This window comes from Topomyia yanbarensis, chromosome 3 (assembly GCF_030247195.1).
Source record: "Topomyia yanbarensis strain Yona2022 chromosome 3, ASM3024719v1, whole genome shotgun sequence".
Taxonomy (NCBI): domain Eukaryota; kingdom Metazoa; phylum Arthropoda; class Insecta; order Diptera; family Culicidae; genus Topomyia; species Topomyia yanbarensis.
The window spans coordinates 160,408,009-160,431,812 of NC_080672.1; the positions used below are offsets into that span (position 1 = coordinate 160,408,009).

A 23,804-nucleotide genomic window follows, 5' to 3' on the forward strand; every position below is an offset into this window, starting at 1 on the left:
CATATTTCTTCCGATTTTCTGATAGACAACACTTCTTTTACACCTGTAGGAACGTTTTGTCACATAATGGAATTATTAGCACGAATTCCAACAATAAAATTCAATTAAATGTATTGCTTACTTTTCAGCCGCCATTTGCCCCAACTATACACGTTTCAAAAATGTAAACAAAATTATGAAAAATGGCAGTTGTCTTGTTTCACAATGAAATATGAGGTGTAATGATCTTTTTAGTGAATTAATAAAGCAGTTAGATGCCAAAATTCTGCAGTAAATACGCGTTAAACGATGGATAGTTCTGCGTATGAAATTTCATACGCTAGGATATAATGGGTTAACTGAACATTGGATTGGGATTTAACCCGAAAAATGAATCAGGTTCGCTCTTACCGTCGCTGATTTACGTAAACCCAACTCACTTCTATTGACATTGTTTTCGGTTGGATCGCAAGAATTCTTCCAGGTTGCGTCCCGAACATATGAAGACTGGTTTGTAGGATCAGGTTCCCTACATTCTTTATGTCCAGCTGGGGCAAAGTACATATAAACGAATTAAGGTTTCGTTAAAAACAATAACATTATTCAGTGAAATATGAGCGGAACGAGAAAAATAGTGAGGTTATAGAATTTAGCGGTGGTTATACTTTAAAGTGAATTAATTTCAAATGTTTTCTAAATCAACAAGTGTATGCTACGTCTAAATAATCGGATGCGTGTACATCCTTATACTTTTCGAAAGATACTTCCGCTGCGAAAAGTTCTTCGTTCTTCTTGTGTATCAAGAAACCTTTCTTCCGAGTCACCTTCAACGTATTCCAGTACTTCATCTTCACTTTCACTTACGCATACTTTAAGTAGCTGCAGTGTATTCATTTTTGTTATGTAGGGGGTAAAGTTCCTATTTTGACCATACTAAGGAGGGTGCGTCACTAATTCATTAATTATTCGGCCTACAATCAATGGAATGCGTACAAATTGGCATCAACAGCTTTGCTTCGTTGTTAAGAAGCAAGATAATAACACATATGCGTTGAACACAGCGAAATTTTCCTGTTTGAGCGCAATGAAAACTCGAATCGAGTGCCCCTACTGTTGCGCTACCATTTGACTCAATGCGTTGAACAAAGATGGCAGACGCTGCTCTAACCAACGGCTTCAAATGGGTAGGGTAATAATAGAAACATGGCGTGAATAGGCTCATCACCCTATAATACTGTTACCAGAACACAATGGAAAGCGAACTTTCGGCGAAAAAAGTTTGACAGGTTTGCTAGTGCTACATGGCTTGTTGTGTGGCTAGTATTTGATCGATATTCCAAACATAATAGTCGCACTAAAGAATTTCCACGTTAAAAAAATGCTACTATGATAAAAAGTGCATTAAATGATGTGTCATCAGATATTAGTTCTATTAATGGAAACACAATAACAAACGGAATACTAATGGTGTAGTTTTGTCTTAGACAAAAGAAGATGTTTAAAACTTTCATCACATTTTTCTCGACTGGATGATTTGGAACGAGTGACAGATATTATTGGAACGGCTATACTAGTGCCAACCATAATCAAACATAAATAATGCGATCAAATTTAATGTATCTGATTTTAAAGTATTATACTGGTTTGTTGTCGACTACACCACATCTAGTATAGTTACATATTTATCAAATTTCATATATTGTGCAGTATAAATAATGCATATTGTATATATTTTAATTTTACATTACTAGCTCATTTACATTTACAACAATTTACCTTAAATTATTGTTCGTTGCAATATGTTAGCATATTTTTAAAGTCTCATTTCCATTTTAGACTACTACTACTACTGATACTACTGCCACAGAAGAACCGACTACTGAAGAAGCCGCTTTTTAGCAGGACACTGGATCAGCAATATCACTCGACTCAAGCATTTATTTCTCTAACTGGAGCCAATACTTTCATTTAGTGCCTAGAGCAATAGGATGTAGTGAAATGATAACGCAAATATAAGGACAATAATGTCTAATTTTAATTGCTGGACAACTTTACACCTTTAAATTACCATTTATATTGAAAATCAGATTGAAAACCTCAATATTTTCAAACCAGAATAGTTATTTTAGCATCAATGTTCTGATTGTCAATTTGAATTTTATTTTTTTTGTCCCTGCTTGCGTGATTTCTAGAACCTAGCGTGGTGCATACCTCAGCTATGAAATTCATCTTTCGTGTATTATACTGCACCATTAAATTATTGGTAGCCAAGATGTTCATTTATTTGAAAAGCGAAATAAATCCTACATCATTATATCGTATGTTATGTTTCACGCTACCTACAGGTCCCATTATCGATCAAATAAACTAAGTGCATCAGAAGTAGGTATTACGCTGAATAAAAAAGAAATTCGTTAGTCTTTGAAATTTTGATTGAACGTTTCAAATTTTTAGTATATTTCCACTGGTCTGTTGATTTTCCCAAAATCCTCGTCGAAATCGGTACCGTATGTTTGCGATATATTATTTTCAGTTTGTTATGAAAAAAATGAAATTGCTGTATCAGTCATCGCGGACCCCCAGTAACGACTTCAATCCCTAGGGGTCCGCGGACCCCAGGTAGAGAATCACTATCCATTGAATTGCGTCAGGCAGATGAATTACAGGGGTTATTCCGAACAGTCTTTTTAGATGAGCTGATATATTTTTTGAGTCATGCAGTCAGGGAAGTCACATGAGGTGAGACGAGTTACTCACATAACTCTCTTTCGTGGTATTCTCTCAGTCGTTTCAGGGGACAGAAAAGTGACGAAAAAAGTGAGAGATGGCGATGACGAAAAAAAAAAATAAATTAAACTTAATTGATTTGTTAAATTCTAGTTAATTGATATCACTAGTTTGCGAAAAAATGAAATACATATTTTTGTATACTTTTTTTTTATTTTTTGCTCTAGATCTCATGTAAAAATAATCTGATCGGGAAAATCTACACACAGTTCAAAAGGTACTGATTTACCCTTTCCAGAAATCTATCTATATATTTAAAAGTCAATGTTTGTGTGTATGTGACTTATAGACTCTCAAACGGCTTAACCGATTGCCGTAAAAATTTATACATAGTAGGCATTCGTTATGTGTGTTTGCGTGCCACTGGTTGGGAATAGACCTTTCTCGTCAAAAAAATTTATATGCTGAACAGCTTCCGTTTTCATCGCTGGATCGATTCTGAATACTGTCACGTTAATTTGGTGTCTCTAACTATTGAAAAAATCAAAAATTCTTCGAACTGCCCATTTTACTCTGTATTCCCCTGACCTATTTTACCTCGATTCTCCATACTTTTACACCATTTGGATGAACTTCGTGTGGGGAATATGAAATAAAGTTACGGCGGGTAGCTTATAACAAAGTTCCAGTAGCCTACAGCTCGCCGGTATCTATTTTAATCTGGCTATTCGCCGTTTTGTTTACTGGGTATGAACTCCAAGAGTTCATTCCAATTTGTCAAAAACATTGTTTTGACGCAGATGAACCCCAAAACAGTGTTGCAGAATATACCGATTCATCGATATCTAAACCGATTTTTAATTTCAATACCAATAAAGTTACTAAAATACCGATTTCTTTTTTCTTACCAAAAAATAACGATTTTCATATAATACGATCAATTAATATTACGTATGGGCCTTTTTAGAAAATGTCCTCACATTTCCACATCAAATCATCCGGAAATTGATTCAGCAATCTGCCAGGTTACTATCAAAATTTCAAATGAAGCTCAACAACCGATTCTGAAATCGATTGAGCTCGGTAGGTTTGATTAATGATCTATTATTTAAAACCAATTATTTGCTGGTAACTTTTGGTTAGCATACATCTTCACACCGATAAATACCTATTTTTATTTAGAACTATACCGATATTAGATTTGTTCCAGTACCAGTAGAAAGTGGAAGTACTTCGGAGCAAACAGAGAGAAAATCGTTCCTATGTTCTCTTCTCTTTTTTCTTCTTCCGTTAGCAAGCAGGAGTAAAAAGTAAGCATTTTTTGCTTCTGTTGCTCCGGAGCAACTTCTGTGTACTAGAACAAACTTATACAAAACCATCTGACAACGCTGCTCTAAATTGGTAAATGCTCTTCAAACATCGATGACATCTTTTTTTGTTTTTTTCCTGTTTTCTCCTCTTAGGTTTTCTCTACCTATCTGTTACACCGAGATAAAATAACTAATGAATTCCATAAGAATCACTTATGATTCGGCGCCACAAGTATCCCATAAGAAAATCATAAGTTTGACTTATGACTCAGGAAAAAATGGCCATCGAGTCACTTAGAATTTTCATAAGTCAAGAAAATGAAATTTTTAAGCCGTCTTTATACCTTTCATGCGATTGTGCTTAAATAAATCATCATGCTTGAGTATAAATTTAATATATGAGATGTTATGAAATGCATAGATATATCATATAGCTCTAGTTCGAGCAAATATTAACTCAGCATCATATTCATCATTTTATAACATATATTTTTTATTTAAACGAATTAATTTGCCTGAATAAGGAGCACTTGTCTTTAGTTATTTTTAAAAAGCTGCAAATGAATAGAAAAGAAGTCTTGATAGTTTGAGAAAATTCAATACATTTCTTATGAAAGTAATGTAAAATAACGAAGAATATTTACTTACATTTCATTTCCTCAAATTTGAAAAAAAATAAATAAATTCGAATTTAAAACATTCACTTCCAAAAATGTTTCCTATTTCCATTGATTTCATATGGTAAAATTATGACATTTGCACAATAATACGATTATGAGCATCTTTACATACGTCTATAAATTCCATGGGGCAAACTTATGAAATGCATAAGCGTTCAATGAAATCAAAATTGTGTAGCTTCATAAGTTGCGACTTATGGAATTCTTAAGTAGATTTGCGTCAGTGCATGTATTTCATCCTGCCAAAGAATCCAAAAACATCAGCTGTCTCCCGTTTCCCGAGAGGTCGCCGACAAGTTTTGCTTTCAAACTGAAGAAAAAACTACAGTTTAACTTCACTAGGCACAATCATCAGAATGAGATGCAGGAAAATATTTTCATTTTACCGTTCAGTACGAGAAACATTTTACAAATGATAATCGTGTATGCCCAAAAGGTACATATTTGTGCGGATCTGCGAATCCGGTTTTTGTGGAATAATTCAACCAAGGGCTATGATGTAGCAGCGTTGGAGAGTAAGTCCAATCATACGGCTTCATCCCACCCCGGCAGCAGATGAGCGCTGGCGAATGTTCTCAGCCACCTGGAGGAGGAGGTTCAGCGCGGAAGAAATGTTACCAGACATCGCCGATCTGGTGTCTGGACTTTTTTTTGATAATTTCATAGAGATTGGGTGTGCAGATGGGCGGTTGGAATTCTGGGAGGGAACGACTGGTAACTTTAAGGTAAATTGTATGGAGTCACTTGTTTTTTATTACAACTATTGACGGTCGTTTCATTGCAGGGTATATATGAAGTCGAAAACATCCACAACAATGGGGTAACTAACATAAAGCTCGCCGGTGACAAAGTGATAGTCGCACGGTTGAGTGGACGAATCGATTCTCTGAGACTAGAAACGTACACGCAAGGTTGTCAGATCGATTGGGGTTTACGTCTGCATATGGGCGAAGTAAGTCCTATGTTTCAAGCAATTTTTTAAGCTCACGCAGGGCGCAGAACAGACAGATTTTATTTGTTATTTTAAAATACTGTATATTCTAAGTCATTTAATTTTCAGTCTGCAATAAGTATGCCATCAAGTGCCTTAATTCTTATTCTTTTTTAGCCCATGTACGCACCGGTTCGGCAGGAAGCATTAGTTTATTTCAGCAATCTGTCCATAGCGTTGCCAGCTCAACATAACGCATCCGAGGAGGAGCTTCGATGTATTCTGGAGTTTCACCAGCAGGGTTACCGGTGACATGTTTGGAAGTGGCGGGCGGTACAGTCATGACTGGCAGCCAGGGCCACACTGTTAAAGTGTTCCGACTCGATAGCCACCTATTGCAGTTGATCCTAAACGGCCATTGCGGTGATGTCACATGTATTTTCATAGACCAGTGGCAGGCCGAGATGGGCGCATCTGGTCGCCAGGATGGTGTGCTATGTGTGTGGGGCTTAAACTAGAACATGGTTACGAGAGTGTTCAGCAGGCCGTTGGTAAGGGAGTGGATAATTTGTATAGTGTCGATTGTTGATAACAGGGCCATTTAATGGCGCCGCAATTAAATATAGAAAATTACTAAATACATTTTGATAATAAACAAGACTTCTATTTACATTGCTTTCAATCAGATAATTTATGTTAGAACTTGCTTTTCCTCTTCTATTTTCCCCCGTGGATGCTTTCGGTCACGGTAGAATCCTTAATTTTTCCTTTTCGTCTGCTACCATTACTTGACCTTTCGTGCAGCTTCTTGTGTCCCATCAAATGACTACGTTCAACGAATCTTTTTCCACACTATTCACAGCCATGGAGTCGTTCGCCAACATGCCTGCGACTATGCTGGGTCAAATGTGCTCTTCGAAGAAACTCCTGCCCGCGGAGGTCACATTTGTACGGGCGTTCGTTTGTATGGATTTGCATGTGCCGAGTCATGTGAGAATATTTTTTAAACCCGCCACCACAGACTTCACATCTGTATTCTCGATCTTTGCTGTGCATAAGTTTGTGCTGCGTAAGTTCTTTAGATTCAAGAAACTTTCTACCACAGATGTCGCAACTAAATATTTGATCCGCAAGATTCATATCGATGTGAACACGCTGGTGACGTTTCAAACTGCTGCTTTCTACGTAGCCTTTGCCACAGGTATCACACTTATACGGACGCTCGCCAGTATGCATGCGCTTGTGGCGAGTGAGTTCAGCACTAGTTATGAATTCTTTGCCACGAATATCGCACTTGTGCGATCTCTCACCTGCATGGATAAGTCTGTGTCGCGTGAGACTACTGTTTTCGGTAAACTTCCTACTGCAGATATCGCAAATGTAAGCCTGATCTTTATGGGTAAGCCGGTGCTGATCCAATTGCTCAGAAGCGAAAAATTCTCTGCCACATATCCGACAACGGTGCCGTCGTTCGCCTGTATGTATCCGTTTGTGCCGGCTTAGATTTATACCCTTGGTGTATGCTTTACCGCAAATATCACAGGAGTACGGTCGCGTGCCGGCATGTACGCGCTTGTGAACTGCCAGCTGTCTCTTCTTGGGGAATGATTGGTCACACATTCCGCACTCATAGGTTGTTGTTTGCAGTACGGTGGCATGTGTGAAATTGTCACCTGGACTTGTTGACTGTGTTGTCTGTCTAAAAAGCATTCTTATATATTAAAATCTCCGAAAAACGGGTTATGATCTCAAAAAATCTAACTTATTTTCGAAGCATATTAATTTAATGAAGCGGAATAAGCATATCATAACAACTTACCGTTCACCTATCTCCACCTTACCGTCCTATCACATGTATTTTCATAGACCTGTAGCAGGCCGAGATGGGCGCATCTAGTTGCCATTGCCAGGATGGTGTGCTATGTGTGTGTGGGACACATTTAGGTTCACTAGTCGTATGGGACGACAATACTGGAGATGTAGCTCGGGAAGTCAGGCTTGACTGTTCCAATTCACAACTAAGTCCGAAGATTATGCTACCTACCAGTGGTTCGGTAATTTGTGCCTACGGAAATCAAATGTGAATCGTTCGTTTCCCACTTGTGGCGGCGGAAAAGTGGTTCGGTCCGGGGAATCGTAATGGGCTTTAGAAAACAAATGTACAGCAGCAGCCTCTGAACGAAGCCATTGCTAGCACGAGTCTTTGATTTGGAAGGATAGTTGCTGAGGACCATTCTCACAATAGTATAAAAGTTCTAAGTTCTAATCTCAAAAACAGACAACAATAAAATGTATTTCTTTCAGTGTTGATAATATCCATTACATGATCAAATGCGCTGATGGGTTAGGCTTTGGATTCGGCTATATTCCATCGTCATTGAAGCTAGATCATAGAATCATGTTAATTTGACAGACTGCAAGTGTTATTAGTAGCACAAACAGCTAGCAGGCCAGCGAGTATTGTTCTTTCTTCTTGGAACCAACCTGGTGATATTGATGTCAATGCTAAATTCGCTGTTACAGCTGTATGATCGCTATACTGTCCCATTTGTTATGGGATTCGCTATTAATATGGGACCGTTATGCTTAGAGCACCAGATTCTAAAAGCGACCAATTTTGGCCAATCACTGGAGACAAAATCTCTCGTAACAATTAATAATAAATTAAATTATTGCTGAGTAATTTTTGTTGTACATGAATAAAACATATCTATTTTCTCGTTACCTATGGCTAAATAACCATTAGAAAGGTTATGAGTTTATGTTGTCGCATTTTATAATCATTTATACTACTTTCAATCGATCGATTTTCAAGATACGACTCGCACTTTAACCACCCCTTCACCGCGCCATCAAAATATAAATAAGTCATACTCCTAATGAACTAATATTTATTAAAACATTTACTAAATAAAAACATAGACCTGATAGACCATAGTTTGCAAAAAAAAAAACACCGAAGCACAGTGAGTTGGTGTTAAAACTCTATCTTTGATCCTAGTGCTGCAGGATTTTGCCAACATTTATATTATTTTTATTAAAAAAAAGTATCACGTGTACACTATGTATATGGACTTCTAAATTTGGTAATTGTTACGAATCACACTCGGCCTGGCCTTGGGTACAAGATAATAACTGCTTGATCTCTCACGAGCATGGTCCTGCCGGAGTGTTTGCCTTGCCCGATACCGGGGCAGCCTGTCCTAGCGAGGCTGCCTCTTGTGAATCGGAACCGCTGAACATTCCGATGAGGGTATGTCCAACGGTATTACCGACGGAGCCGATCGCTACACTACCAGCAGTAGCTGCGATTTGAGCAATTAATCCAAATGCCTGGTGGGGAGCTACCATTGGTGCAGCGACAGCCGAGTGTAACGCAGGCTGGACCATCGGCTAGCTCGATTCCGGCGAGGTGGAGCGGCTGCAATTGGTGCGGACCTATGAAGCGATGTATATAATTTCAAGGACATTTGCAACGCACTTACCAGAGATCATCAAAATGTTTCGTTGCTAACTTTCTAATTCAGTAAAAAAAAACAAAAGTTAAATTGATCGCAACAAATAAAATCTTCAACGAATCGTGGACAAGAAAAATCCAAATACCAAATTTAACGGAACATTGCCTAATGACGTCAAATAAAAATGAAAGACTAGCGAGCTTGTTAATACAAGATATTCGCATTTAAAAGCGAACCAAATCAAGTTTCTCATACTGTAGTCGAGTACAAAAAACTCCAAGTCTATGTAAACAAACTCTGCGAACTGTCAAAAAAGTGAGGTTAAACATTTTCATCCAATGTTCATACAGCGAGAGGTTCATTTTAATTTGTTTACATTGCTAATGAATTTTGTACCGCGATTCACCACTTCATTTACCGCGTTGCCAAGAACTTAAGTGAAAATATTCAAAGCAGTGCTGCCCAAACGCACATTCTAAGTCCCACCATTCTTGCTGAGGTGAAAAAAATATTCAACATTCTTGCATATTTAAAATTTTAAAAAATCATTAAAAAATCATGATAGCTCCTAAAAATCTCATTTTTACGGAAATGTTCTTATGAATGTGTAATCTTTCGATTAAAAATAAGAAAAACAGGTGTTAGGTCGGACGAGAAAGGTCTATTACCTGCTCGCCAGATGGCGCTTCGGTACAAATTGTGTTTTGCTCATATTTCGCTGAAAATCGCAGCAACGCGCGCTGGGTACTAGCTAGTTAGTATATAATATATGTACTGCCCATATAAGCATAAGAGTCCCATATGATTTTTTGTCGAAAATGAGATACCTGTTGGATTGTATTCTGTATTACCACTGAATCATAATGCACAAATAAGATTACCAGGTTTGTTCACAAGATATCGAAAAAAATACCACAACATGGTTGTCCCATCCATAAGGCTCAATGAAAAATGTAAATCTTGAACAGCGTTTTTCAAATTCAGATTTACTGAAACCTGGCTGAACGGCAACACTCTATCAAGTCAAATTTTCGATAACTCCTATACAGTACCCGAGCAGAAGAAAATAACTGCGGAATACTAAATTTAGGTATCAATACCAATGACTGTTTAACACAATATGGTATTAATGAGCTCTACATAAGAGGTAAAATACCAAAACAAATAACATATGTTCTGCAAATAACTGTTTGATAATAAAACGAGTTATTATAATACCTGAATAATAATAAAACATTTTTCAATCTTCCAGTAACAAAATTCACTCTATGGAGGTATTCAAAAAGGTATTGATTTGGTATTTGAAAAAATCACTGGGATACATAAATAATACTAAAATAAAGTATTATACCTCATTGAGGTATTGAGCAGGTATTGAAAAATGTTTCTTCAATAACTGCTTAATACCTCAATGAGGTATAATAATCAATTAATACCAAGTTTTGGTATGAATACCAAAAAATAGTATGCTTGGGTTATTGCCCAGTTATTTTCTCCTGGTCGGGTATATAGGCAGGACAGAAACGAACGAAATAATTGTAAGAAGAGCGGGGGGGGGGGGGGGGGGGGGAGTTGTACTAGCTTGTAGTTCTGAATTCAAATCGCATATCGTGCCTCTCCCAGACTGTGCCAGTGTCGAAAAAGTTTGGATTGCTCTAGCGCTCTCAAATTATACACTTTACATTTGCGTTCTCTATTTTGCGCCCGATCGTGTGTCTGATTGTGACTTAATCAACTTACATTTAAACTCACTGTCATTGATAACGGATCAAATGGGTTTAAACGATAAGATCATTGTATTAGGCGACTTCAATCTTCCCAGCATTAAATGGATCCGCTGCTCATCTAACTAGCTGTATCCAGATGCTGCACACTCTTCAAAAACATCAAACATTTTGAGACTTCTTTACGGCTATAACACTGCCGCAGGAGCAGATCCAGAAATTTCGATTTAGAAATGTTCATTGTACAATACGTAATATGTAATACCCATATTTAATTAAAATAGGGTTTGGTTGTCGAATGTGGTTAGGAATGATTTTGAATTTAGAACGAATTTTAAATAGAAACTTTTTTTAAATTTCTCAAGAAGTTAAAAATTTTCGGGGGGGGGGGGGTCCGGACCTCTAGGACCCTCCACCTGGATCCGTCACTGCACTGCCGCTTTAGTTCAGTTGCACGATAATTACAATAGCAACAATCGCTTGCTGGATCTCTGCTTTTCTAGTCAAGATCTTTCCGGTATGCTTAGAGTAGATGTTGCCCCAGTTACACTTGTAAAAACTTGCCGCCATCATTCTCCGCTTCAAATAACTATTGACAATTGCTCACCTTTTATTTTTAAAAACTCCGCTGAAACTGTATACTACGACTTCAAAAATGGAAAATTTGCGGCCATGAATCATTTTTTTCAAGTTTGGACTGGAATTCTCTCCAATAGTGAGTGCAACTCTTCTGCTTTGTCTTGGACGCATGTTGTATCCTACGCTATTGATCAATTCATACCAAAAAAAACTACACCGTGAACCAATCTACCCACCGTGGTCCAACTCTACTTTGAAACGCTACAAATGCGCTAAACGTTCGCTTCGTTAGACCCTCACTCCACCTTAGATCGCATTACTTTTACCTCAACAACCGCTATAAACGATTGAATAAGGCTCTTTACTATTCCTACAGTCAACATATACAGAACAAGTCACCCTAAAATCTTCTGGAATCACATCAAAGAACAGAGAAAGGAAGCCGGTTTACCATATCATCGGGGTTCAAGCATCAACTTCGTCCGAAATTTGTAACTTATTCCGCCAACATTTTAGTAGTGTTTTTTTCTGAAGAAATCTTAACTGATGTTCAAATCTCCGAAGCTGCTAATGTCGTTCCTCTACGTTATTCAATTGGCTCTCACCCTATTAGTACACCCGCTACAGTCAGCAGAGCATTTTCTAAGCTGAAGTCATCGTCCAGTCCAGGGCCCGATGGAATTCCATTTGTCGTACTAAAAAATGCTCAGATGGTCTTCAGCTTCCATTATCAATGCTGTTCAATAGTTCTCTGTCGTCAGGAAGATTCCGTGACTTATGGAAAAAATGATACATTTTCCCAAAAAGCTTTATTTCGAACTATCGAGGAATAGCTGCAATATGTGCAGTATCTAAGCTATTCGAACTGATTGTGCTTGATTTTATCACTCATAACTGCTCTAGCTACATATCCGAGACCCAACATGCCTCAAACCTAAACTGTCAACTACTACAAACTTAGTATCTTACACATCTTTCATCAATCAATGCTTGCAAGTTAGACTACAGGTAGATGCCATTTACACCGATTTCTCCGTGGCTTTTGACAAAATTAATCACCAGATAACTGTGTCCAAATTAAGTAGACCTGGATTTAATGGCTCTTTTTTGGCTTTACTCGTACCTAACCGAACGTGAAATGGCTGTGAAAATTAGGGACTGCACGACATCAGCATTCACTGCCAGCTAGGGAGTTGCTCAGGGCAGTCATCTCGGACCTTTCATATTTTTGCTCTATTTAAACGACCTAAACCATTTGCTAAAGTGCATGAAACTTTCGCTTGCTGACGACTTCAAACTATTCCAGCTGATCAAGAATGCCAAAGACGCAGAATTCTTACAGTCCCAGTTGGATGTGTTCACCAATTGGTGTTATGCCAATAGGATAGTGTTAAATGCCTGCAAGTGTTCGGTTATATCTTTTACTCGCAAGCACTCGAAAGTTAATTTCGACTACAATATCTCACAAATCGTTCTCAAACGGGAATTGTCCGTTCAAGATTTGGGAGTCTACTTAGATCCCAAACTAAACTTCAAGCATCACATTGAGTACACTATTTCTAAGGCCTCTAAGCTGTTGGGATTTATTTTTAGAGTCACTCTTAGTGACTTTACCAACATACATTGTCTAAAAGCACTCTATTGTGCTTTGGTTCACTCTACACTCGAATATGGCAATGTAGTCTGGGCACCTTATTACCAAAATGATATTCAACGCATTGAAGCTATTCAGTGCAAATTTGTTCGTTTCGCACGATTCCCATGAAGGGACCCACTGAACCTACCGAGCTACATAGATCGCTTTAAGCTTATTGACCTCGATCCTCGATGGTCTGTACGCCAAGATGTTTCGAAGGCCGTTTTCATTGCCGATCTACTGCAATCTCGAATCGACTGTTCCGAACTTCTACAACTTTTGGACATCGACATTCGTCGTCGTAGTCTTCGAACCCATCCTTTCTTTCGCATCCCGTTAGCTAGAACAAATTATGGATATAACGGACCTTTCGTCAGAATGTGTCGTCTTTTCAATCGTTATTCCAATGTTTTCGACTTCCATTTGTTCCGTAATGTTGTCAAGAAATCGTTTCTAAGATCATTATCTTGTTAGCTGTAGTCTAGTGCTAGTTACTAGTTATTAAGATTATGCTGTTAGTTTTAACTGCAGTTATAAGTGTCGAAATGTATCATTTTGATGTCTGTTATCTGTTGATATAAAAGATGATGAGGTTTTATGCCTGCTGGAGAGAGAGAGAGAGAGAGAGAGAGAGAGAGAGAGAGAGAGAGAGAGAGTTAAAGTAAAATTCAGCTCCAGCTTTTTTACGCCAAATGTAAGTCGCGTAAGTCCACTACTCGGGTTCTTATTTGCCCGGCGTACTCTTGTTTTCAGGGCGGCCTAGGTGCCTTTCCCGGAATTTCGGATTTTCGTATGTAAACAAAACAAAAAAGGGAAAACAAATAAACTGAATTTTACCGTGTTTATTTACTCTAATCTCCTCTGTTCTGCACACTTCGATGATGCTGCTGGTGGCGGATCTGACTGGCGGTTTCCTCCGACCGGCCGGGTCAACAGTGGCCGAGTTCTCGCGATTTACGTTGACTGCTGCGGCAGCGGTCTTTGGCTCTTAGCTAGGGAGGTGAGCTTTGCTCCTTTGTTGGAACCTCCCTAGCGACGTTGGCGACTAATCGCCGGATAGTCTACTCGCCGGCAACGATCCCGGAATTCACCGCAGTGCACTTCCCAGGGGGAACCTTTGTCCGCCCTGCTTCGTTCTCCTTGACGATTAGCTGTAGAAGAGAGCTTGGCTCGTTTGACTTATGCTCTACAGCGAGAACGGTCGGTGATTCGATTCCTTTATGCTTAGCCGGGGTAGCGAAAACACTCCTTGACGTTTAGCTCAGCCCTTAATGGCGAATCGACACCGTTTTTACGTGTGCCCGAACCACAAGCCGGCACTCTTCAGCAGATTTAACTGACCGGCACACGCGCGCACTTTGCTTCCCTGCAATAGTGCCGGAAAACTGTCCCGAAAAGGATTTGATAATTCGGGCGTCTGCCACCACGTGTTTCGTCACTCGCAAGCTTTTCCCTGTTCCCAAAATAAACAAAATAAATAATTCACATGAATTATAAGCTTAAGATCACTTAAACTTGAAGAAAATGTGGATGTTATGAGGCACTAAGTAAACATAGAAACTTTACAATTTTCGTCCAATCACACTTTCGGTCGTAAATAAGCTTTACCGCTTCAACGTATTCGTATGTGTTGGATTGGATATTCTCAGAAAACCATGCACAACATCACGAAAAGCCGTCAAAAAGCTCCTTCTTCAACATCGGCGACGTTGTTTCAAATCGTCTATTAGCACGACGCGCGACCTTAACCCTCTGGTATTCACGCGAATGGCTCCCAAAATAGCAGCCGCTGATGCTCAAACGTGATTTTGATAGAGCTTCTGAATGTACTTGTACTAGATACAATGATATGAGTTTGTAAAAAAGATGATGAAATAAAAATCAATCTCAACTCGTGTTCATAGAATCCTGCGCACGCAATTTACCAGTCCGGATTGGTTTATACTTGCTCTTGGGGCATTTTCAGCATCCACTGATGATACCTAAAGTTCGTGTCAGGCGGACCCTTCGAATACCTTTGTCGACTAAATAATGTCATCATTCCATCATTAAATGTGAAATGATCCCGAGAATTATTGGCTGGAGTATTTTGTGAAAAGCTACCGAAATTGTCAACGGAAAAAAATGAAGTGGCGATATGTGCTGGATCATAGATAAAAATGTTATTTGAAGAAGTACAATTTTTGAAACAATTCAACAATACTGACGGCTTTTTGGCAGATTTTCGTGACATTGTACATGGATTCCTCCTCCTTCCTTGTATAATCTGTGTAATTATTTTTCGAAAGGCATGTTAACAGTTTTCCGTTGTGGCGAACAAGACAAAAGATTCCATCAGGCGCAGCAATTGATCAAAATTCGTGTGAATAATTCATCTGTCACATTAGATTCTGAAAATATGGAAAAATTGTTTAACTGTAATAAAAAATTAGAACAAAAAGTAAAAAAATGCGCAGAAACAAAATAAAGAAAAAAATAATTTAAAAATGCTTCTTTGACAGAGAAATTGACTAAGTACAATTTTTGTGTTCAGCGACATAAGGGGTTGAACCACGGGGTACGAAATAATAGGTATATTTAGGTATTTTTTGACGTAATACCTCTGTATCGAGATCTTGATCAATGCAATTTATAGCTTAAGTAATGAATCACATAAAATATTTTTTTCGAGTAATACTTCCAAAGGATGGCGGTTGTGAATTTTACAACATTCTTTTTTCAGAGGGTGTCCACGGCCGGAAAAGTAATTTTTTTTTTGATTCCTTAGCATCTTAGGGTAATTTAAAAATAAATCCTGCATTAGAGTAAGGTGGGGTAAAAGTGCGCGTGGGGCAAAAGTGCGCATAGGACTTTTAGAAGCACAGAAGCGCTAGAACATGGCAACTCTGTATGGATTTAGTGTATCATTAAGTCAACTAATCGCACATATAAGCATGAAAGGTTTTAATATAGTGGCTTGAAATTAAGAGGGAAGGACTATTTTTCGCTGATTTGATATTATTTTTTGAATTTTGGGAATCATAAATTGGCTGTTTGAATAAATCAGGATCTATAAAACTACAGTACCCTAAGAATCTTCAACATATGGTTCGTTGCGAGATATATTTGATTTGATGAAAAAAATTCAGTAATTTTCGTAACAATTGAATAAGTTGAAAAACTGACAGTGGGGTAAAAGTGCGCATAGCATATCCGCATAGCATAAGACGCGAGTGAAGTTTTTTATGTAAAAATTGATCTAATTCTTCCATGATTTAAAGAAGGGACCAGCATCTTCAATAACTGCGAGCTCACCGGTCAAATCACGACTGATATGAGCGGTTTAGGAACAAAAGCATCAGCATAACTGGTTCCAAGGAAAAATATAGAGTGCCGACAGCTCAGAGTAATTTAAAAAGAACCAAAAAACTATGAATATGTAAATAAAGATGTATTTCCAATATAAATAGCATATTCGCAAGAATTCTTGTAGTGATCTACCCAACTATGACAAATAATGATGCTACCAGTGGTGACAATTTGATCATGAACCACATTGTCTAAAAGATGAAACATCCAAGTTTTTTCAACATAATGGAAAACTGAACAACATCAACCGAGGCAGAGGAAGGGGTACTTTTTAGTTATGAAGGAAGAGTAAGAGGGGATGGATATCCTAAAATTGATTAGTTTAATTTATGTGCGGAAATAAATCGGCTATTTAAGCTGTGCGCACTTTTGCCCCGTGCTATGCGCACTCTTGCCCCGACCATGGGGCAAAAGTGCGCATTTGAGTATTCATAAGAAAATAACTATTTCTCGGATTACAAGCAAAACCAAGAGATATCTAGTATTACGTTTTGAAGATGTGTGATGAGAGTATTAATTTGTAATCATGCCGATTTTCTAGTGCTTTGCTACCAATAGTTATTTTACGAAAACTGTTAGGTGCGCACTTTTGCCCCACCTTACTCTACTTTGGTGCAATACCATGCAATATTTCATTACATCATTTTCATCAATCACGACAAGCAGCTAGAATACGCTGAAATGATTTTTGTCATGAAAAAAAATTCATCGAATTTCCACGAACATTTCAAAAAAGGTCATTACGGGAGAGATACCGCATGTGCTCTCACCCGCACCGTGGTTTCAATCTGAAAAATCGTGAACAAAAGTATTTTTAGCTCTCGTTGATGTTTTTGTGATTAAATTTCGTCAGCTAAGTTTCATGAAGCTTGATTACGCTCATTAACCTTCAAAAAGGCAAGCTAAAATTGCATCTTCAAGAAGCATCGATGCTAAGACCCAATGAAATCAAAAGCCTCTTTTTGTCGTTTTATCAGTGAGAAAATCGAAAGCTCGAAGACGCTCGAACATTTGTCACAAGTTCATTGAAACTAGAGAACTGTAACTAGCCGAGCCTCTGAAACTATATTGTCACCTATTTAGATTCATTTTATTTTTATCTTTGTCATTTTTGCGAAACAAAAACCACGTTTTCGGATAAAAAATAGTTGTTTTTACAAATTTACCTCACCAACTTGTAGGGTGTAGAGTATTTTTTCAAAATCGAGCTAATTTTATTGTCCAGAAAGAAATCGCCGGTTTTTCTTTTCAAAAATTCACCAATTTGAAAGTTTTCTATGTAGCTCAATAAAAAGCAATAAGAAGAGCTAATAGACTCTTAACAAATAGTTTTCAAAAGATTAGGACACTTATTACTTCATATTCATGCGGTACGAACGAAACGAAAAGGTGGCAATATAGTTGCCAGTGCGTTATAAAACGTTAAACCTTAACAGCGACTAAATGGAATAGAATAACGTGTTTCAATTTCAAAAAATATTGTGACACTTCAAGGTGCATATATTCAGGCAAACTTGCGACGATAAAATACAATCTTAACAAAAGGCTCAAAACTGGACTGCCAAAATCCAGCAATAAAACGCCCGCTGTGGTGCTAGCAGGAGAAACATCAGGTGCAATCTAATTTTGAGCTTAGCACTTTAGTAAAATTTATTAACATGCCCTTTTTAACAGAACAGGATATGATAGCAGGCTACGATATGGACACAAACCCTGAGAGGAGGTCATCCACCAATGGGAGGCGAGGTATGTTCTGCGGCGTAAGGAGTTCTCTTCGCTGGACGGAGCTGACGTTTGCAGTCTGTGGGCTGAGGATAGTTAGCCAATTTCGGCACAGCTTACAGGACCAGAGCTGGTGAGATTTTCAAAGTTTCGTGCTGATAACTGACATAAAAACCAACCTTTCCTTCTAGATGGAGTATGATTTTTAGAAGACCATCGCCTGCCAAAGTAGCCTCTTTCAAAAATGGCTAATGTACGTTGAAGGGATTTTCAAATTGACACAAAACAACTCAAAAATGCGCGATATATTAAAATGATTCAGGACTATGGAGAGAAAAGGAATGAGATACTGTTTGCGCATCTGTTGTGCGGATTGCTCAACCCTCGTTTAGTAAAACAATACTTCAAGCCATCATTTCAGGAAATTGAAAAGGGTTTCGTACTGCTTGTGCAGGTAACGTGTGAGTGTTGGTTTGTGTATGTGAGTTTTTATTGCAGACTAATTGTACTCGTTTGATTAACGAATTGTGTAAACCGATCTTGAGTAATTAATTCCTTCGTCATTGGAGTGGTTGTCTGTATGTGTTTCTCTATTTTTATGTTTGGCTGTGTGGGGTTGCGTGTTTTATTATGTTGTCCTAATGTTTTTTTATGCCTTTGTGTATTTGTGAGCGTGTTTGTATGTAGTGTATGTGTTTTGTGCACTTGGTCGTAAGCGACCGAGCTGGTCCGCATTTGTTGCCCCAAGGTTTATATGTTGATGAACAATTGGCTTTGGGTTTTATTCAACGTGTGTGCCTCTGCTTTTCTGGTGTATAAAAGCATAGTGAACATTATAATTGTCATAACAAAATATTTCAGTGAGAATGATGTCATCAATGCTATGATCAAACACTGCGAGCATATGGCGGAGAAAGGTATACGATTACAATTTCAGTTTGCAACGAGACAGTGTCTCATTTCTACACATATATTGACGTAGGCAACATGCAAAAAGCAAAATAAACCATAAGAATGTTGCTCTAAGTTTCAAGTGCATCAAAACCAATTCTCTTCTTTTTTCAAATTTGATGGATCCAACAAGCTGCTAAGACCGAATGTCATCAATCGCATTCCTTGTACGGGATACGGACTACTAAAATTACAGCTCAAAATTCACGATAATTTGTATTTTAAAGACAAGTTTGCTTTTAAGCTGCTTGAAAACAGAGTTGTAATATTAATCGTTATAGTGTAACTAGTCGCCAAAATCAAATTAGTTGACTTAAATAGACGCCAATGGCTAGTTTAAATTACATTCCCTTTGATTTGGGTCACGAAACCAACTATAGTTTTTAGACTCCTACTGCGTTTGTTCAATTTGACTCATTCAACATGATGTCCTGAGAGAAAACAATTAAATGATTGTCACTAAATAACGGCAACCAAATTCACATAGGGCAAAAAATTCCGGTATGTGTTACGCATGTAGCAGCCATGATCAGTTATCATGGGCGTGTTTTGTTATAGTGCATAATATTCGGCGTTTTCATCATGATATGATGAATCATTATCATGATTTCTAAGGATGACAAAAATTTTAGTTTCATGTTTTGTTCATGAAAACAATGAAGGATTTGTTTACGTGTTGGTTGTTGATATTTTATACGCCACATCGTTTCATTCTTGTGCTTAAAACTGGGAATAGCCCCTATGTTTGAGTATACCGGGCAAACGAGGGGATCACAGGTTTGCTTGCGATTCCGATGACAAATAACAAGGCCACCTCGTCCGGCGGATCCTCAGCGACTTTGCGCCGCTTCGGATCCTCGGACTCGGCTATGCGGCATAGCCGCATTAAGCTAGCTTCGCCAAAAGCACAATAACCATACGAATAAGGTTAGCAGGTACAACATATTTTTAAACTTATTAATGAATTATTAAAATTTTCGCTTTTCGCCCTTTTTTTTAAGAATCTACAACACTAAACTAGCATATTTTTAAAAGAAAAAACATGTTTTCCGCTTACAAGGGAAGAAGTACCTAAAGTAAACAATTACCGATATTTTGAAAGAAATTGAACTTGAAATTGTCGCAGGAATGTTGCCCAACGCACATTACTACTAGGCATTCACGAAGCATCTCATCGCCCACATTAATCACTTACGAATATGGACCGTATCATAATATATATCTCCAATGGGTCTCGTGCACCCGTAGAAGGAGAAATCTCGAACACGTAGATTTCGACGGTAATCTGAGAAACTTACGTGTGGATCGTTTTCTTCGGGAACACAAAGCAATTCTGATTGGGAAAATACAGATGACAGATGCAAAAATGATCGATAAAATTGATAACCCAGCTTCGCAAATATTTTCAAATGTCTGCAAAAGATGTACATGGGGAAAATCGCAACTTTATCGATTTAATTTGATATTTTCATTCCAACATACGGTATTTTTTTGTCATTTGATTTATGCTTTGTAAGGAAAGCGATTTTTATTCAGATTAAATTCATGTTGTATCCAGTGCATTTCATCATACTTGTAAAGAAAGAGATCACTCTTATAACATTTCTACAATCGTTTGCCACCTTGCTTACACCTCAATCATTTACATATGAACTGAAGAAAAAAACCCAATTTGATCTACCTTGCACTGAGATAAGACATTTCTCATATAGTTTACTGTTAGATCCTTTATTAGTTTGCCGAAATCATGTCAAGTAGGCACCCAATAGAGGTGGGATGGATGCAGTTTCGAGCCCTGCGCAATCAAAACATCCAATAAACTGAATAGATTATAGAAAATCAATAAAGCAAATGAAATTATAAAAATCATTAAAGTAGAAAAATTAATAAATGTCATGTTTATGAAATGAGTATAAGTATGAGATTAATATAAATCAAATCAATCAAATTCAGCTTAATCAATTCAAAATTAATTTAATAAATTGGATGAAATCAATAAAAGGAATGGTTGAATAGAATTATTAAATTAATAAACTAAATAAAATGACTAAACTGCAAAAATTAATCAAATCAACAAAATTAATAAAAAAGGGTGTTTCGCCTAATGCTTAGGGCCTATATTGTGCCTCCTTAGTTTGTATTTTAATCGAGCATATGAAGCCAAAGATTTCGATGGACACTGGATTCTCATTAACCCTTTCATGCCCAACTTTTTTCTAGTGCATGTAGAGTTTTAAAACTATTTTTTTCTTGAAAACGGTGGGGTCAAGAAACACGAAAAGCCTATTTTCATAAAGATAGGTGCGTCCACAGCAGTGCTAGAAAGTAGTCAATTTTTACCTTCCAATGCTTAATACAATTCTCCTAGAATAATTACAATAGTTCGATTACATGGAAAACGTAGCCAACGACAATCTAAATTGATAAGTGTTTGGGCCTAGGGGTGGCCCTTGGTGTAGGAAATTTGCAGCTTGCTGTTGGTGGCTGGCTATGTTTACACTTGTCCGCAGACAAATAAAACTCTTGGATGGACCACTCAAAACAAACCGCAAACAACTTATGTGGACTGTATTTAGGAAAACCACTTGCAACTGGATGTGATTTATTTGAAGGAAAAACACTTTTTGCACTTTACACTTTATTTTCACTCTTCACTTGTACGCAGTGGCGTAGCCAGAAATTTTGTTTGGAGGGGGTTTTGATGAAAATCGCAAATTTTTTGAAAAAATGCTAAAATTTAATATGAGTTTGATAAATTATTGAAAACTCAAAAACATAAGTAGTCTAACAGATGTCATTCCAGTCTACAAACAAGAAGGATCAACATGGAACAGTTTTAAAACCTCTATAGATTATTTTCTTGTATAATATGTCAATGAAGTCAAAAATTGCGATCTTTTAAAGTGGGATAAATGATCTAAAAAATTTTCAACGTTCAAGAAGGTTTGACAACTTCGGGAAGTTATCAACATAAAACGGCGCCTGCTTTGATATAGAAATTTTAGTGATTAACTCTCATAGAGGTAATTATGGTGAATTAATTTTTCAAAAATATTAAGAGACATGGTGCCTTCAGCAAAGTTTTTGATAATGTCATTTCAAATAATTTTGTTGAAAATATGAAGGCTACATGAATTCAACATATAGAGTTACATGAATTCAACATGTAGAGTTTTAAAACTATTTTTTTCTTGAAAACGGTGGGGTCAAGAAACACGAAAAGCCTATTTTCATAAAGATAGGTGCGTCCACAGCAGTGCTAGAAAGTAGTCAATTTTTACCTTCCAATGCTTAATACAATTCTCCTAGAATAATTACAATAGTTCGATTACATGGAAAACGTAGCCAACGACAATCTAAATTGATAAGTGTTTGGGCCTAGGGGTGGCCCTTGGTGTAGGAAATTTGCAGCTTGCTGTTGGTGGCTGGCTATGTTTACACTTGTCCGCAGACAAATAAAACTCTTGGATGGACCACTCAAAACAAACCGCAAACAACTTATGTGGACTGTATTTAGGAAAACCACTTGCAACTGGATGTGATTTATTTGAAGGAAAAACACTTTTTGCACTTTACACTTTATTTTCACTCTTCACTTGTACGCAGTGGCGTAGCCAGAAATTTTGTTTGGAGGGGGTTTTGATGAAAATCGCAAATTTTTTGAAAAAATGCTAAAATTTAATATGAGTTTGATAAATTATTGAAAACTCAAAAACATAAGTAGTCTAACAGATGTCATTCCAGTCTACAAACAAGAAGGATCAACATGGAACAGTTTTAAAACCTCTATAGATTATTTTCTTGTATAATATGTCAATGAAGTCAAAAATTGCGATCTTTTAAAGTGGGATAAATGATCTAAAAAATTTTCAACGTTCAAGAAGGTTTGACAACTTCGGGAAGTTATCAACATAAAACGGCGCCTGCTTTGATATAGAAATTTTAGTGATTAACTCTCATAGAGGTAATTATGGTGAATTAATTTTTCAAAAATATTAAGAGACATGGTGCCTTCAGCAAAGTTTTTGATAATGTCATTTCAAATAATTTTGTTGAAAATATGAAGGCTACATGAATTCAACAAATTTAAATTGACTGGGCCTGCTATATTTCTTCTTAGTGAAGAAAATCTTAGGTGAAAACTATTTTTTTCAGCGCTACGGATAAAATTGTTTGAAACAATCATTGCGAGTTGAGAACACAAAACCTATAACTAAATTATGGATGGATGGAACTGAAACTTGCGTTTCGACTTCATCTCATCAGAATCCGACACTAACTTGGTGGGCGCACTAAGCTTGCGCCGAATTGATGCTAGCTCCTGAAAATGGAATCACTCTTTGTGTTTTTGAGTCCTTTTAATATCTGGGAAATATTTGTTTTAAATCCAGTTCCCTTATTTTTGTTGTAAGCTTCAAAGGCACCTTGAACGCAATGTGAATTTATTATTTAATTACCGCAGAAGAGATTTATCAAATACAGTAATTTCAGAATAGCTTGTTGTAAAGGTTTTCTACTACTATATTTCGATACTCTGAATATGTGGGATATTTATGTCTTTGACAAAGTTGTTTGAAATAGCACTTTCGAAAACTTTGCTGGAGACATTAAGTCTCGAGTGGTTGAAGAGTAATTCTTGTCTATAATTACTTCTAAGAGGATTACCGTCAAAATTATTCTATCAGCAGATGAACAGTTTTACGTTTTGAAATTCTTCAATGTTACTTAACATCGAAATTTGGCAGTTTCGAATGAATGT

At 37.3% G+C, this 23,804-nt stretch overlaps 1 protein-coding gene across 2 annotated transcripts in view; it reads left to right on the forward strand.

The window, feature by feature from the left end:
* The window catches only part of LOC131689644 (chitin-binding domain protein cbd-1-like), a 44,699-nt gene extending 42,666 nt beyond the window's left edge, over positions 1-2,033 (forward strand). For both annotated transcript variants that reach the window (XM_058974881.1, XM_058974882.1), the window contains one exon: positions 1,816-2,033. In XM_058974881.1, the coding sequence (XP_058830864.1) occupies positions 1,816-1,878 (63 nt within the window). In that variant the 3' untranslated portion in view covers positions 1,879-2,033. The remainder of the gene's footprint in view (positions 1-1,815) is intronic.
* The last annotated feature ends 21,771 nt before the right edge of the window (positions 2,034-23,804 follow it).